Raw genomic sequence first — 15,000 nt, 5'->3', positions numbered from 1 at the left:
ATAGTTGGGTATTATGGAATCTGACAGGGTTTTGTACGAAGAAATGAAAACCAGCCCGACAAAAGAGTGCATGTGGCGTTTGGGAAAACTGCTAAAATGAAAAATTAATGTGTGGGTAGTGTCCATCCCTATATATTCTGCAGTATTCATTGACTGGAATAAGAGAGAGTTAAAAGAGCTGGATAGAAAGACCAGAAATATCTAACCCGTGACATACAATGTTCTTCATCCGCGAGATAGCGTTGTCAGATTATACCTTCCGACAAAGATAGGTCGGAGAGGTTTGTGCTCGGTTGAAGAATGCGTGGACGTGGGTCTCTTTAACTCTTTTTCTAAGAGCGAATCAGAGTGGTAAGTGACAGCAAAAGGAAAAGAGTGTGCTCAGTTAACGAGGCAAAAATGTAGACAATGATTCGCCTATAGGTACGCACGCATACTGGATGTTGTGCCTTTAGCCGAACCTCGAAAACATCTACATTATCAATTAATCCATATCGTTCCAGTTCTTGCGATTTGCTATTGCACAAACAACATAATTCTCTTGGAGCATTCTTTGGCTAATGGGTGTCATAGACCCCACTCTTTTGCCCTTGCATGAAACACTTTTATCCAAGTTTAGGAACTCTTGTTAGAAGTATAATGTTTTCTTTTTTCGTTTTTGCTTTGTGGACTAATTGTTATTCCATATTTATCTTCACAGAATTCCAATGCGCATGCGACAGCACTCTGTTGGTAATTATTGGAGTTCTTGTGGCAATCATCATTGTTCTAATACTGGTCATAGCCTGGCAGCACAGAAAGCTAGGTGAATAATTTGATCTATCTTCCAATATTGTGTTCTCCATTCTTTTGTGCTTATTGGAAATCTGATCTTCTTTTGTTAGGCATTGCTAGAAAGAAAAGGTAGGTATTCTGATTTTTTCGTATTTTTTTTTCCTGCTCATTGAACATGAATATAAGAGGTCTGGCTCAACGTTATGGGGAAAGTTGCACTTTCCTGTAAATGCTTAGTACTATATCAGTCACTGTGTTGCATCAAGGGCACAAACCGTTAAAAAGTATAAATGTTTACAGTAAAAAGAAAAAAGACTTGACAAATCGTGGACCGCTGTTTTCTTTGTTAAGGAAAAAATTGCAGGGGAGCGGCAGGCGTATAGTGTCACCTGCCTTATGACGGAAAAGATACTGACGAACATTTCCCATCATCGGCAATATTTGAATTAATCTTGCTTTTATAAAAAGCTGTTATCGAAACGACCTTCTCCTGCGAGAAACTTGCAACGAATCTTTGCAGGTACGAGATCGCAATCGTCCAATGTTTAAATGGTGACGCACAACCAAAAGAACTCATGAGAGATCTTTTGTTCTCGCCCACCCAAAAAGTGTTGATGACATGAAAATCACCGATTGTGTTCCCTCCCGTATTCTTTTCGGTTCTCCCATAAAAGAACTCGCCTGTGCGAAATAATATTTCATTTCTTTCATGGCAATTACTTAAAAAAGGAAAAGAACGAAATAGTAATAAGAAACCCAGGCTAAATTTGAAGAACTAACACGTTTGCCTACTCTTCGATGTGTCGTTAGGCCATACAAGGTTGCAGAAGATAAAGATAGAAGAATTTATGACGTGAGTTTTAAAAGCGAAAATGCAAAATGATTTAATAGAGCAATACTGTTTTTTTCGATTGCTGAAACACATTTTGCCATTTCCAGCAAGTAAAAGCGTGAGTTGATTATTTCACATCATACTCGTTTCCTAGGTCTATTTCACCTATTGATTGTAACGGCTGAGGGTCATTGTAATTGCTCTAAGCGATTATTCTCACCAAGAGTCATTTTAAGCGCTGTTCAAAACCTGTGTTTCAGAAATTTCCCAATCATTCGTCCTTCTCGTGCAGGATATGGTATGGTTAACTCGTCACGCTGACCAGCTCTAAGATGGCTTGATTGCCCATATATGGTAGAGCAATTCAGTGCAATCGCATTGCCGTGGGTTCGAGTCCATTAATTAGCTGCTTAAGTTGCTCCTAATTGTGATGACAGAGTCTTTGCTTTTGGTAATTGTAAAGTAAAGGTGAAGTCACTTTATTTAACGTCGGTAGTTCCTTAAGTTACGAAACTGGTATCAATGGAAGCCGAAGATGAAGGATATTTAAAGCTACACGGATCAGAGGAAAGTCGAAACTGACGTTGAAGTCACCGAGGGTCGAACCGGGGACCTCTCGCTCCGAAAGCTGCGCACTAACCAAATGAGCTACGCCTGCCTGTAGTTAGTTTATTTTTGAATAATAATGAACTTCAAGCATACTAACGGTTACGAAGGCAATTTAACCCGGGGGCTTCTTTTGTTTTCAGAACGAAGTTGCGATGGAAGAGCTTAATGCTACTAACGATCCACCTAGTAGTTTTAATCAACAGCCTAGAAACCCCATTGAACCTGCATACATGCCCTTACAAGGGACCACCCATTATGAAGTAGGACCAAGTAGCCCTAATAACTCCCCTCAGAATGTTGAATATGCACCCCTTGATATAAGAACACGGTCATGGGAAGTAACAAGAGAAGACGTGAAAGTGGAGAAGATCATTGGTAAAGGTGCTTTTGGCCAGGTTGCCAAGGGAACGGCAAAGAACCTTCCATTCCATTCTGGCACAAAAAGTGTGGCTGTTAAAATGCTGAAAGGTGAAAGTCTTTTTTCTTAATAGCTGTAGTCTAGGAACAAACGGTCAGTACTTCGTTGTGTAGAGAACAAACATGTGTAATCCGCGAATATGGCTACGGCGTACTTTGGGAGAGATTTTCAGTGATTTCTAACACTTTTGTGTGTCGCAATTACTTGAATTTGACCTCGAACGCACGAAGACGAGAATGAGCTCTGATGAAAGATACACGAGGTACAATTAATGCTAATTTTACCTTTGTTTCTTAATTTTATTTGGTTTAGCTAACGCTCCTGAGTCAGACAAGAGAGACTTGAAATCCGAACTTGAGCTGATGAAGACCCTCAAGCCTCATCCACATGTTATCAAACTATTGGGATGCGTCACTGAAACTGGTAAATGCATCTATGAATTATACTATTATGCTGCTGCTGTAGAAAAAAAGCTCTTCTCTATGAATGCTCACTTGTTCCAAACCAAACAATTCCTACCTTAATTTCGTCTCAGTATTACAGTAGGATATCGCATAGTAGTTCCAATTGTAAAGTGAAGCCCATTTACATCTTGCCAAAGTGCAAAATGTTCAGTCTAAAGTACTGTTTAAGAAACGAGCAGAAGTGTTATGTTGGGTTTTCATCTTAATCACGACCTGCGAGTTTCTTGAACGGCTTCAAAAGCACTCCACAGAAAGTGTGTCCCTCTGGAGTCTGAACAAAGGGTCAAATGTAAATGGTGGATGGAGAACATTAGCATACTAAGAAAAGAAGCTAAGCTTTATTAGTATGCTTTATCTAAATAATTCAAATGAGGAACGTTTTATCAGTTTGTTAAAGCTCAGGCGCGTCACATTTTTTCGGCGACCTAAGAGGCTGTTATGATCAAAAATTATGAATGAATTTTGAAATTTTATATGTTACTACGTAGGTGTTCATGGTTCCGTTGTCAACTTATTAAAGTCGTTTGTTAAATTACCTGTATGCGGCGTTTAAGGGGGCAGAGCAAATCCAACTTAATCTTCAGTAGGAGTAAGAGCTTTCACAAAGCAGACAAAACCGGGTTAATAAAATGCTGCGGTAAACAATTGTTTGGGAAATTAGTTGGATAGAGTGCAAATATATTATGGAATGTTGCGGTTGACCTGAAAACAGATTTGCCATTTCTTTTTATGAGCAAAGCTAACCCTTGGTATCAAGAAAATACTGAACTGACTGTAGTCGATTGTTGTATTTTAGGATTTCGAATGAAGACTCAAAGAAATAGTTGAATTTTATTCTGGTTTATTCCGTGAAACTTGTCAAATCTTCGTAAAATTAAAATACTCGTATGCAACGTAACATGACGGAATCACATACACATAGTCAAACATAGAGGAGAGGAGAGGAGAGGAGATGAGAGAACTGTACGTCGACAAGCAAAAGGAACGGGCAATGGCTGTTGAATAAACGTCATAATATTTCTCGTAGACCCCCTATTGGTGCTGATCGAGTATGTCCCTTATGGTGATCTGTTGGGTTACCTGAGAAAGAGCCGAGGATTGAATGACACTTACTACAAAGATCCGGATATCAAACCCCAAACCAGTCTTACGTCACAACAGCTGATGAAATTTGCTTGGCAAATCGCTGATGGGATGAGTTACTTATCTTTAAGAAAGGTAAGCATGAGTGTAATGGCTTTCGGCAGTTAATACAGCAAACAAAATTAGCAGTTTGTATAGCACATAATTAATATACCGCCGATCAGTTGACTCAGCTGGTTTAGCTCCAAGCTACTGTGCGGGAGTTTGCGGGATCGTAGTAGTCGTCTTTATTTCACTGATAAAATACATATCAAGTGTTACATTGATTATAACTATTAAATACTTAAAAAGTGTAAAATATACATTAATTCCTAATAGCTAAATTGTAAGGAAGACTAAGTCTGTTAATAAAAGCATTTTTAAAACGCTCAGTCACGGTATTACAAATCGGAAATGTAGGCTTGACTTGTCTCAGCTTAAGAGTAGCAGGGTTAATCCTAGGAAGGGAGTGACGTAAAGGATGGCCTTCCCACTCGCTTAATTTCTTGAAAATACCTTTATCGGACTTTTCTACGCAATTAATAATGGAAACAGGTGAGGACGTATACATGTATCTTCGTTTATGACAACGATCAAGGAAACATTGCATGGTATTACGTTCTGGTGGAGATGAACCGTGTACAGATATTCCGTACACAAGCTTAGGCAAAACTAAAGTGCTGAATAAGTTATCCAACTCCGCTTGACAATGCCCTTCCTTCCTTCCTTAGAGTTCTTAGAATGTATAGACATTTATTAGCTGCGGCCAACTTATTCTTGACATGAATAGAGAACCTACAATTTTCCTGAAATGTAACCCTAAGATACATAGTTCTGGATGTTGCGGGATATTCTGTACTGTATCTAGTACATTATTGTAGCCTTTCTTTCGAAAAACCATTTCTTTACATTTAGAGAAATTACATTCCATACCATTATTGATTGACCATTCTATAAAATTGTCAACTACATGAATTGCAGTATTACTATCACCTTAATTCCTTCAAAAAAGGAATAATTAGAGTGGAATCATCTGCATACTTCAACAACAAAGAATTAGACTCTGGATCTGTTTGCAGATCATTTATGAATATATTAAATAAAGAGGGGCCACTAACCCTTCCTTGCGTGGTGCCTTTGTTCACGCTGATCCAATCACAACTGATGCTATTGCAGACAACCCGTTGTCACCTATCAGTAAGAAAACTTAAGTACCAAATAAAAAATATATGGATTAAGCGGTAGGAGTTTACGTTTGGAAAATAACATATCGTGTTTAACAGTGTCAAAGGCCTTACTGAAATCCATTGCAAGCACCCTAACTTCATTGCATCCCTTTTGATCCAAAGACTTAAGAATTTCATGTTGCATTGTTAACAGAGCGCCAGTACAACTACCACCTTCTCTAAAACAAACTTTGTGGGGCTCAAGCTACTCTCGACAATGTTCTTAACATAAGACTTGTAAACAACCTTTTCGAATGCTCTAGCAATAACTGGGGTTATGTTTAAGGTGGCACTCTTCCACCAACAAGGCCATACATGGGTTTTAAGGGACAGGCTCCATATTTTAGCTACCACAGGAGTAAGGAGCAAGGATCACAAGGATCACAGGATCAAAACTCCGGCCATATCAACACTCAGGGTCTTTAATTAACTGAGGAAAAAGTGCTGCCTTTCTGATGACATCTGAAAATGGTTACACTCTCTAGTATTCTCAGATTTGCACGATAAAGCATTGGCCCTGTCTCACAACTCTTCAATGTTTATAATCCTCTGGGACGTAAAAGAACCCACACACTATTTAGAAAGAGCAGGACATGGAATTCCTGGTGTTGTGGTCTGTCCTCTGTAGTATATCATGGTTGGAAAGGTAAATGCTTGGAGATACTAGCTACACCAAAATACTCTAATAATGCAAGGGTAAAGAAAGATATGATATGATATTCGTCTTGTTTATGAAGTCATTAGTATAAGTCTTATTAATAGCAACATATGCATCTGTTATCAACAATTGTCATTGCCATTGTATATTGGCAATGCTATATTGTTAATTCTATTATCGTTGCTGCTGTCGTCACACCTGCATGTGCCTGCCATTGCCATTCTCGCTGGATCCGGAATGGCTACTGCTACATCTCCAGTGACACTGATACTTGCCATTGCTTGTGTCATTGTAAATGTCATTAACGTTGTCAATGAAACTGCTATGCCCGCAACCACTCAATGTCTTTTTCACTGTCAAATTTATTGCAACTAACCAATAATGTGAAAAATTGTTCACTTCAGATCATACACCGAGATCTTGCTGCTCGTAATGTGCTGGTTGGAGAAACAGAAACGTGCAAAGTAACAGACTTTGGAATGGCTAGAGATGTGCAACAGGAAAACATTTATGAAAGAAAGACGAGGGTAACGAAACGTTTTAAACTAGAACTTAAAAAAGTATAGGAAGCTCGAGCTTACAACTTGATGGGTGCAACTTCAAAGGGTACAAAAACGTCAGATGCCGATTTTTTTGTTCCAAGTCGTAACCATAAAACGATTAAGTATAATCCATTCTGTTTGTTACCTTCAACTGCCAGGGTCGGTTGCCAGTTAAGTGGACAGCGTATGAATCGCTGCTGTATGGAAAATACACCACAAAGAGTGACGTGTAAGTAGACTTACTCGTTTTCGCTTTAAGGTTGAGAAGTGATGTCTCGTCTAAAATCGAGTTCACCTACTATTCGACCATGCCTGACCTTAAATTTGAATGTACAAAATGATAAGTCTGTGTTGATTTCATTTTTTAACAGATGGAGTTATGGAGTTGTCCTTTATGAAATTTTTACCGTAGGTAAGAATCTGTGCATGCTATAGTTTGCTGTTTTACCCTCTTCGAGATCATATCTTCAAGTACTGTAAAATTCTGATTTTGGATTCGACGTTGCATCTTGGAAATGGCTTACTTGATATGTCCAGTACTGTACCTAATTAGAGGCACGCGGATTTCAATAAGCGTCGCGAAGTGTCCCCTTGCTCTTTCTATGACTTCAACATCAATCGTGTCTCGGAATACAAACAAATAACGTTACGAAGTGTCACCCAAATGCTGCTCCTCAGGTAAAACAAACTGTTGCATTTACCCTGAACTCAAATAACTCTAACCTTTACCCTTACCTCATTGTTAGAAATAGGTAGCAAAGGCAGGGACACCTCGTGTTGGATGTCAAAATTCAGTGTCAAGTGCCCTCTTGAGGATAGGTATTCAGATTTTCCCGGTAGACTCGCTCTGAGAATCAACTTAGAGAGAGCAGGATTAGCCTTAAGCCAGCTGATTAAAAATAAATATTAATTAACTAGAATATTTCCCATACACAGGCTGAGTAGGGAATTAGGATTCAACGGTATCCTAATCTAAGTCATAAATGCGTTTTGTCGTCATGGCTAGCAGTGGATGGGAAGTTAACAGGGATTGTGGGTGCGGGTAAACATTTCCTTCTCTCTTTTTTTTCCTTTCCAGGTGGTTCTCCATATCCACGGATGGATGGCAAGGAAATTGCAAGTTTGCTTCAGCAAGGTTACAGAATGCCGAAACCACAACATGTGGACAATGACTTGTAAGAAAAATGCTCTTTTGTTTGTTTTACACTCTGCTTTGTTTATCCTTTACTTTTACGTGATTTAGTTCAACGACAACGACCCAAAGAAAGTTTAATGTGGAAAAATAATCGTTCGCCAACTGCGAAATACCTTTTAGCGTATAGCACACTTCTTTCATTTGAACTATATGCAAGACCTTAACCAGAACCGTAACCATAAAGTAATCATGAAGTTCTTAATAGGCTTAAGTAGACACAAAGTGTCACATTATGACATGTGTGCAAAGTAAAAAAAGTTGATGTTATGATAATAGGCTCACTTTGCGACAATGACGACAATGATGACCGAAAATAATATTGTATTCCAATCTCAAACTTGGATGCCCTTGACATTTGCATTCAAAGCCTTCAACTCAGTTAGCTTGATAAGTAAAATTTGATTCAATATGACTTATGCTTAGGACACAGTAAGGTAACAGTGTAATGAAATTATTCCCAAGGTATCAAATCATGATGAATTGCTGGCGAAATGAACCTGAAGCAAGACCGTCATTTGCTGATTTAACACAACAGCTAAAAGGAATGGAAAAGCAGCACAAGGTCACAATCTTTATAAAATTTTTATGCGAGCCAGTAGCCAACTTCTGTATGTCCTGTGAATTGATTCAGAGACTTTACGGGCATTTATAAATATTTTCTTTTGTATTAAACTTCTCCTTAAGAATTATGAGACAAAGAAAATATGGCCAAGATGTAACTTTTTTTACGTAAAAGCCTCAGAGGCATGACCCAGTATCAACTGAAAGCGCTAAAAGTGGTCCTTTAATTTGAACGTGTAGACCTTACCGGAGCGTAGAGCGTGGATGATACTTCAGTGCTCGTTTTTGTTGCGCAATTTCAAGTGAGTTAAATACGTAAGTGGCAAAAGCACTTTGGTCGATGCATCACAAAATGGTGAAAACAAACCGAACGAGTCATAACGAAGCATTTTCACTCACTGAACCGACAGCCATGTTGCTTTGCTTAATTAAACAAAAAGGGTAAACCTAATCAAAAAAGATGGTAAGGTGTTTTTTATGGTCACTTCGGACCACAAAATGGCTGCCGTTTCTCTGTCTAACGGAATAGCAGTATGGTCACCTTGACGTCATATAAGTGGTTCGAACAGGTGGCAACAAGGTGTAAGAGATGTATGGGACGTTTAGCTTCTTGTTTTGAACAAAGAGGGAGGGGGGGGGGGTGTAGGAGGAGATCTTTGATCTTTTGTGATGTAATTTTGTAAACTAAATCGAAAAAGAAAAGCATCTTTCAATATTTGCTTTTTTTATTTCTTTTGCAGAGGCTGCTCAACATGCATATTTACAACAATGAACTGTACGCAAATTTGGAGGACTTGAACGCATAAAATAAAAAGCAACCTTAACTCTTCTGTTTTTCAAAAGGAATTTTAATCATTTCGACCTCACACTTGTCTTTGGTGAGAAATTTCCCTTTCAAATAATCCAAAGTGAATCAGCATCTAAATTTCGTTTTCATTGATTTAGTTAAATTGATTAATCTCTTTAAGAGGCAGGTTTTTGGTGCTCCTCGGATAGTTGCAATACATCTATTATGTGAAAACAGGAACTAGGGATCATGGATAGGACCCTTGCTTCAAAGTAGCGCAGTTGTGGGAAAAATGGCTGCTTATTTTTGTTATCTTGTCGCAATTTCTAAGACGCACCAAATGTGAAATTTCGAGGAGAAATTTGAAAATTGTAATTTTTAGCTACGACGAATGGATTTATCTTAACCATTAAAGAACATTTTGGTCAGCTGCACTGAAGAACTAAAGAAAAAAATGTTGAAGAATTTTGGTAGGTAATCGAAGTGATATGAAACATTTCGTCGTATGTACGAAGCTTTTTCTTGATTGATTACAGGGCGTGAAGGTCCCTCAAACGCCAAATGGACATATCACCAAGGAATACCATAAAGCACATCTTATACCCCATTCAAACCAACAAGACATGTCTAATTAAACTGGGTTTAACAAAATAAAAATAAGTCACAGAAAAATGTAGAACTGGCTTTCACATGAGATTCAGGTTTGTTTCAACACATGCTTTGATCTGTGATAAATTCGTAGTCGACAAAAGTCAGTAAATATGATTTAAAAAGAAAACACTTTGAAACCGTGTTTAACTAGACATGTTTAAAACATGTTTAAGGTTTGGTGTGAATGGGGCATTAGACAAGACTTCCTTTGTAAATATACAAGATTCCTTCTTGGAACAATAGCTCTTTTTACACACCCATTAACAGATTTACCTTAGCTAAGGCTTATCCGAAACGGAAACTCACTCTTTTAACAATTACAAGAAGTCTGAGGCAGTACAATTGTAGAAGAAAGGTTTTACTTTTTTTATAAGACGACTAAACGTAAGTAAACTCGGGTATTTCTAAGTTGTTTAGAATTGTGTTCTTATTAACAAATAGATTCCATGTTGCCGTGTATCTGTTCAGTAATAAATCACTGATGACGTCAGTTAATGTGGTAAGAGCAAAAAACGTCTTTTGTGATCAATAGGGAACTTACGCAAGGAGACGACGACGGCTACGGGAGCGCCACAAAACAATAGCTCTAACGAGAAAAAAACAAAAGCTCTGCACGCCCTGCACGTGCGTTTTTTATGTCGGTGCATTTATTTACCGACCTCGTCCTGACTTGTGAAGATTTTAAATTTCGTGGCTGGTATGACGCGGCGTTTCGTCTCGGCCAAGAGACTCATCAGATACTTTTCGAATTCCAGCAAACTCGTTGAGCATCGCGCTCAAAGTCCCGTCCCGTTCCCGTTCTCGTCCTGACTACAACGAGAATTGAGCAAATTTCAGGTTGTGTACAGGACATGAGAACATGACGAAACATGATTTTATCCCCAAACAACCACCCTGTTCATGCCAATTTTATTCCCGCAATGTTGATACACACTTTTCGTTCCGAACGACTTGGAATTGTAACGAAATTATTACAATAACAGGAAATAGTATTTTTAGACGACGTTCTCATTGTCGACGCCGTCGTCCTTGCGTAAGCTCCCTAATTACTGAACAGACGCACAGCAAAATAAAATCGTTGAGTTTTACATAATAAATTATTAAACTGTACAAAAAAGCATATTTTCTAGTAAAATCCTTCAAACATATTTAAAAGAACCTTCATTTGCTTAAGTCTATGCTTAAAATTGGTTTTAGGCCTATAGAGTTAGGCTAATTGAGGGTTTTGGGTTATCTTCGAAAAGGTACCACGATGACCTGCAACGAGTGACCCGTTAAAAAATGATCCGTGTTTTAGACCTTCCGAAGAAATCCTGAAAGAAAAAAAAAAAAAGGAGTCACATTCGCATTTGAAACATTGGTACGTCTTTAGCTTTTCCAAGTTCACGTGGTCTGAAAGGAAAAAGTAGAACAATCATTTTAAAATCATTCTTTGTAATATTTTACGTCAAATGAGCCTCGACCTGGTAGCTTTATGCATTAATCAAATTCTGTGCCTCACATTTCACGGTAAAAAGCAATTACCAATTTTACGCAACTTTCTTCTTAAAAAATATATTAATTTCCGGTAATAGAAAATGTGGTAGGCTTAGCAACACTCTAGCTCTTTTAGAGAAGGCTCCACACTCTGCAGAAAAAAAGTGGCCTTTTCCCACCCCTTCCCCCTGGAACGAGCTTCCCCCTCCTCCTCCGGGATGAGTGGAATAATTGCTCTTTGGAAAAAGGGAGGGAGGGAGGACAGATGTTCGGGAGAAAAAATAAAGAAGTGAGAAAAAAAGGGATGCTTAAGTGATCAACAACAACTACATACCGATCAAGTCCTTGACCTCCTAACAAAGGAAAAGATGTTAATAAAATTTCTATAAGCATGAAAAATGGCAAACTGAAAGCAAAGCCAGTTTGCTGAACACGACATTGGGTGACTAAACGCGCCCAAAGGGAAAAAAAAAGAAAATAAAATTCGCTGTTTTGCTTTTATGTTTTTCTGCTGTTTAGTAATAACATGTCCAAGATGAGCAGAGAACGAGAAAGGAATGAACAAAACTTCAAAACGCACCGTCAGAGACCTTATTTTGTTCATCAAATACTATTGTGCATTGGCGCTGCCGTCCACATCGCCGTCGTAAATATCTAACGACAAAGGCGGCTACATGAGCGTTATCTAAATATATCATTTTATGATGGTGTAAATAATTTCGCGATCACTCCCAAGTTATTCGGCTTAGAAAGTGTGTACCAATATTCCAAGAATACAATTGCTATGACAAAGGGTGAGGATGTTTGGGGATAACATTTGAATGAATTTTTTTCATCAGGTGCTCGTGTCCTACACGAAACCTGAAATATGGTCATTTTACACGTACGTCATTTGAAAGCTTAAAGCAACAATGATATCAAGGAAAGCGAGAACGACAGAATGGGTTTAAATAATGGACAAAAACGATGTACACTCCGCACATGCGTTTTAAATGGTATTATTTTTGCCCAACGAAGTGAAATGACAAAATCTGAGGTTTTGTGGAGGACGCGAACACCCCATGATAAATTTTTGATTTTTATCTCCAAAACTCTACACCATTCTTACCAATTTCATTCCTGGAAGTTTGTACACATTTTCCATGGGAAATGACGTGGAATAATCCCAGAGTTGTTATAATATCACGAAGTTCTGTTTTTTCGGGGAATTTTTCGTAACCGTCGTCGTCGTCCTTGCTTGAGGTCCCTATTTGGGAGTTTTAGCAAGGACAACGGCAACATCAGCGACGACAACGGCGACGGCAACAAGACCGTCACAAATTTGTATATTTAGTTGTCAAAAACAACACCTTTGCACGCCCTGCACGTGCGTTTTTTCACTTTTGTCCATTTCTTTGCCGTCGTCAGCAAAACAAGACAACGTGAAATAGCCAAATTTGAGGTGTTATCAAGAACGTCAGCACTTGAGGATAATTTTTTTGAAGTGCCGCTCAGACGAGTGTCATTTTTGAGGAACTACCACACCCTTCTCATATTAAATTAATTAGTCACTAAGTGAATGCAATAACGCGAATTTATATTTTGAGATGAGGTTCTCGTTGTCGTCGCCGTTATCGTTGCTTAAGCTACCTAATAAAATAATAATAATAATAATAATAATAATAATAATATCTGACCTGCTAATCGCCCTTACTCGTAGTCGGAGACTGAATTGCTAAGGACGGAGCTCAACGAAGTCGGAGTCTTTTATGTCGAGCTTGTGTTTAATATCGTCCTACTCAAGGACCCCAAAGGACTTAATCCTTCTTCTTCTTCTCCCAATTTTCTCAATTGTTTATCATCCGGTGAGCGGATGCTATCGCAGCGGTGAGGCTTTCCTCTTTTAATGATCATTACAGCGCATTTGAAAATTCCAAACTTCTTTCTCATCTCTACCTGGTTCTCATTTTCCGTACAGCTTGAGCGCGTCCATGAAAAACAAATGATTAATAATCCCTTTACCATTTCCAAAGTCGCAACCACCTTTCACCTTCCCAAGAACGTCGGAGTGTAAGTGGCATTAATGACCTCATTAATGACAGTGCAAAAAGGAGAGGTGACAAACCATCTCTCTGAAAAATTCCACGTTTAATGTCTACTTCACCCAGTTTGACCTCTGGGTGTTAGCTCTGTTCTCCAGCCCTCCATGCTGCTTCGCAGGAATCTTATCATGTTATCAGCGACTCAAAGGAGCTCCACGCAGGAGTGCGGTACCACGTCAAAGGATTTCCTGAAATTAAGGCCCACAGACGGATTTTTCACGCGTTGGTAAAGAAGTGAAATGTTACTTCCAGTAACTGACGTCATCATATCATGAGCTGACAAGAAAACCCACTCACAAGCTAAAGTCACCACACGAACTGTTGTTTCCATCGAAGGTGTTTCCTCGCCCTTCCTCGCGCCCGTTCTCAGATCAACTGCGCATGCGGAAACGAACTGACCTCCGGTTTGAAAAAAAAGCTTAATTTGTCATGTCGACCTCCATGCCGTGTTTTAGTTAATGTTACATTTTTCGGATGAGCAGTGAGAGTATAGTGGGCAGGAAAAGCCTACAAAAAGCTTCTAGCCAGTAGTCAAGTTCCACGAAACACAAATTGCTCCAAATTGCTTGTCTGTCAAAATATCTTTTAGGAAAAGGCGACGTGGATGACGAGTGCCAAAGATATTGCTGATCACATCAATGTCAATCGCTCTGCCATAGCGGATGTTCATCATCGCCAGACCTGACTGTCTCTCTGTAGTCATTATACTTCTTAAAAGATCTTTCGCAGTCTGCAGAAGTAACAGGTTATTTGCAAAGAATGCGAGGTAGGACATTTATGTTGGGAAGGAAAATAGGCACTTTTTGGAAGACTCGATTTGTCAGCCACTTCTGACCATTTGCTATGTCCTCGGCCAAGACCCAAACACGGACCACGCGATCTGGAGTCGAGCGCTCTAACCACGAGGCCAGCGCGCCTCCCCGATGTATACGTAGCACACGTACAATCATTCAACTTAACACTAAATGTTTCTTCCGACACGTAATGAAGGTATAACATATATGCTTAAGAGCCGAAGCCTTGACACAAAGGTCTGTTTGTAAACTCAGGTCACCTCTGCGTTGTGGCCGGCTGGAAGATACTGATTTTGGTCACGATTTCAGTTGATAATATGAAAGGAATCGCTATGCATTATGGATGATACGTTATGGGATACTATTCATTCCTCCCCTGATTAATCTCCACTTTAATTTCGTGAATCATTGTTAATTGATTCTCTTCCCTGAAAAAAATTCTTATTATCTTACACTGATCTAATTCTTACCTGATAAATTAAAATTGCAAGCAAGAAAATAGCAAAAGAATAGCAAGCATCGTCGGTTTACCATGTATTAGAGGCCCTTACGTTGCCTTAACCTGTCAAAGCTACACAGTTTGGAGGTGCTAATGTTCAGTCGAGTATTGAATATGCCAGTTACATGTGAAATAGAATAACATTTAGCTCGTCATCAGGAGGCTTGATCATAACGGACAAAACAGCTTTTTGTATAATTATTTCTGAAGCCTCGAGGACAAGCTGAATATTAATAACCATACATAAGGAAGTAATAACTTTATCGTAAAGGTGAGGCTGGGAGGAACGGGTAGGTTAACTGTATAAGGAA

At 38.9% G+C, this 15,000-nt stretch overlaps 1 protein-coding gene across 1 annotated transcript in view; it reads left to right on the top strand.

Annotated features, from left to right (window-relative positions):
- LOC137983191 (fibroblast growth factor receptor 4-like) overlaps nucleotides 1-10,961 on the top strand; it is an 88,867-nt gene extending 77,906 nt beyond the window's left edge. Inside the window, exons 15-26 of the mRNA XM_068830377.1 lie at nucleotides 701-805; nucleotides 885-903; nucleotides 1,585-1,627; nucleotides 2,356-2,683; nucleotides 2,946-3,056; nucleotides 4,125-4,315; nucleotides 6,508-6,630; nucleotides 6,804-6,874; nucleotides 7,017-7,057; nucleotides 7,724-7,820; nucleotides 8,303-8,402; nucleotides 9,142-10,961. Coding sequence (XP_068686478.1) covers nucleotides 701-805; nucleotides 885-903; nucleotides 1,585-1,627; nucleotides 2,356-2,683; nucleotides 2,946-3,056; nucleotides 4,125-4,315; nucleotides 6,508-6,630; nucleotides 6,804-6,874; nucleotides 7,017-7,057; nucleotides 7,724-7,820; nucleotides 8,303-8,402; nucleotides 9,142-9,207 — 1,295 coding nt within the window. The 3' untranslated portion in view covers nucleotides 9,208-10,961. The remainder of the gene's footprint in view (nucleotides 1-700; nucleotides 806-884; nucleotides 904-1,584; nucleotides 1,628-2,355; nucleotides 2,684-2,945; nucleotides 3,057-4,124; nucleotides 4,316-6,507; nucleotides 6,631-6,803; nucleotides 6,875-7,016; nucleotides 7,058-7,723; nucleotides 7,821-8,302; nucleotides 8,403-9,141) is intronic.
- Nucleotides 10,962-15,000: the final 4,039 nt, after the last annotated feature.

Source organism: Montipora foliosa, chromosome 13 (assembly GCF_036669935.1).
Source record: "Montipora foliosa isolate CH-2021 chromosome 13, ASM3666993v2, whole genome shotgun sequence".
NCBI classification, from domain to species: Eukaryota; Metazoa; Cnidaria; class Anthozoa; order Scleractinia; family Acroporidae; genus Montipora; species Montipora foliosa.
This window is presented reverse-complemented; position numbering and strand designations above follow the sequence as displayed.